Raw genomic sequence first — 2,796 nt, forward strand, 5'->3', positions numbered from 1 at the left:
TATATCCTTTTTTACCTTTATGATATATAAAGGTAAAAATATATCCCAGTGTTTTATTTTCGGTGGGAAATAGGTCCAAGTGGCTCTTTGAGTGTTTTGGGTTGCCTACCCCTGGTTTAGTGCTTTGGTCTATGTAACAGATTTCCTGATGTTCTATGAGCAACCAGCTCCGCTAAAGACCTATCAGAAGTCAAGTTACCGACAGAAGCCCAGCCCATGCCTGCATAGCAGACCACTTTGCTGGCAAATTGTCAGGAATTCTGTTGTCTAGACCACAGTCACTAAACCCTGTAATCCAACCTTCTCCAAAGAACTGGAAATATAGGCTGCAGTTGTAGCTGTTGTAGCAACTGCCAACACTTAAAGAAGAGGAAAAATGGCCTTTGGGATCCTGGGGGCTCTTTAATCTCAGCCCCTTCTGCTGTGTAGCTGGATACGTGGGGAAGGTATTCTTGTGTGTAGTTGGGGCCTTTGTTGGCAAAGACCACATACATTTATACCACACATTTACCAAGATAAAGCACTTTTTACAGCTACTGTGAATCCAAAATAAATACTCATTTTTAAAGAAACAATCTATATCAGGTTTGGTTTCTATTAACACTACTGACTTTTGCCATGTGTGGGGCAGTTTTATATCACAGTATTGCAAGCCATCTTACATGGCTGTGAAGTGTGAGGTAGACATAATAGCAGAATATTGAGAATTCAATTCCTTGGGAATGATTGCAATGCATTCTTGCATCTGTCCAGCTGGAGGCATTATATCACCTGGGACTCTCAGACTTTGAAAAACATTGAGTGTGGGAGATCTAGGGGTTCTAGGTTTATAAAACCATGCATGGCATAAAGTGGACAGGGATGTTTTTTGTCCTTTGTCATAACAATAGCCATTGATTACAGCAGATAGGAGATTTAGAATAGACAAAGGAAGTTCTTCTTTGCACAGAACATAAGCAAACTTTGGATTTATTTTGGTATTAAACATGGTGATGGCCACTATTCTGAATGACTGTAAATGATTATAGAAATTCATCGATGACAGGTCTTATCAATGGCGACTGGATACCAAGGGCTCTTCTGTGTGGCAACATTAAAGCTGTTATTCAGCATGGAACTGGAAGAAAGTTCTGCTGGCTTAAAGAACAGTGAACTGCTTGCAATCCTTAGTCACCCACTGTTGGCCACAAAGCACAACAAAGCACAAATTCAGGGGTAAGAGAGAGGTAGGGCAGAGAATTCTTTCTTTGATACCAGTCCTATTGCAACAAAGGAGCCATTGTCCCCTACTTTTCTTCCCTTCTGTCTTTTGCTTCCAGTTTCCTAGCTGGACAAGTCTGTTTCTAAGGGAAATGTCTCTCTGTCTATGTCTCCCTCTGTCTTTCTCTCTCTTTCTCTCCTAGCATTGGCATTAGGGTTAGGGTTAAGATTAGGGTTAGTGTTCCTTGAAGTTCAGCCTAAAAGTCAATGTTAGATTAGGGTTAGGCTTCCCTGATGTCACAGCGAAAAGCCAATGTTAAGGTTAGAGTCAGGGTCAGGGTTGGCATTGACATTAGTGTTAGGAATAGAGTGAGCACTAGGTTTAGAACTGGCATTAGGTTTAGGATTAGGTTTAGCCTAGGTGTTAGGCTTAATGTTGGCATTGGTGTTAGGATTTGAATTAGGATTAGTGTTTGGGTTAGAGTCAGATTTTGTATTGGCATTATAGTTTGAATTGCCATTAGCATAAAGATTAGAGTTAGTAATAGGGATAGGACTACTATTGAAGTTAGGGTTACTGTTAGTGTTAGCATTGGCTTTAGGGTTAGGATTGATATTAGGGTTAAGGTTGTGGTTAGTGTTAGGATTAGGATTAGGATTAGAGTGAGGGTTAGGGTTAGGGTTGGCATTAGATTTAGGGTTAGCGTTAGCGTTAGATTTTGACTTCCCTGATGTCACAGCCAAAAAGCAACATTAAGATTAGGGACAGGGTTAGTGTTGGTCTTAGGGTTAGGATTACTGTGTGGTGAGTTGGGCTGAGAGAGAGAGATTCTAGCCAGCTTTATGTCTAAATGGGGCTATTACACACAGTCCCCTAGGCCAGCGCTTTCACCACTACACCAAATTGGCTCTATTATGGTACAGTAGCAATTTTTATCTTGCAACTGTTTACAATAATATTGTCCTGAATCTTGTTTTTTTTACATACCGTTTGCCATTTGGCCTTTGACCTCTCTGCTTCAAATTTAGCAACTTCTTTACGATCTTCAAATGAAATAAACAATTTCCACATGGAAAGTAATACAATCCCGGTGACGACTACTGCAGTAGAGACACCCAACATAATCATTGTAATATTTGGAGGTTGTGGGTAATCTGTAGAAAGAAAGGGTAAATAGTGAAAATTGTTAAATAAATAAATAAATAGCTGTTAATATGGTGGGGGGAAGAAAGAAACATGCAGTATAGGTAATTGTTACTTTCACCTATAATCAGAATTCTGGAAATGTTGGAATGCAAAATTTGGAAAGTGTCAGAAAACGTTGCTGTGAACTTTTCAGTTTTGTATAGATTTTGTTTAAAGATGGCTCAAATCCCAATGAGTTCTTTTGTACACAAAAAAACAAATGTACAGGTATAGTATAGGGGGTACCTTGCTCAATAGTAGTAACTGTGAGAGGGATCTCGGAGTCCTAGTGGACAATCACTTAAATATGAGCCAGCAGTGTGCTGCAGCTGCCAAAAAAGCCAACACAGTGCTGGGCTGCATTAACAGAGGGATAGAATCAAGATCACGTGAAGTATTAATACCACTTT

The 2,796-nt window shown here is 39.8% G+C and overlaps 1 protein-coding gene across 1 annotated transcript in view; it reads right to left on the minus strand.

Annotated features, from left to right (window-relative positions):
• Positions 1-2,188: 2,188 nt before the first annotated feature.
• The window catches only part of ITGB6 (integrin subunit beta 6), a gene marked incomplete at its 3' end in the record, with an annotated part of 50,784 nt that continues 50,176 nt past the window's right edge, over positions 2,189-2,796 (minus strand). The window contains exon 14 of the mRNA XM_015823852.1: positions 2,189-2,355. Within this exon, the coding sequence (XP_015679338.1) occupies positions 2,189-2,355 (167 nt within the window). The remainder of the gene's footprint in view (positions 2,356-2,796) is intronic.

The sequence above is a fragment of the Protobothrops mucrosquamatus genome, unplaced genomic scaffold, assembly GCF_001527695.2.
Source record: "Protobothrops mucrosquamatus isolate PMUCROS unplaced genomic scaffold, P.Mucros_1.0 scaffold2016, whole genome shotgun sequence".
In the NCBI taxonomy this organism is placed as follows: Eukaryota; Metazoa; Chordata; class Lepidosauria; order Squamata; family Viperidae; genus Protobothrops; species Protobothrops mucrosquamatus.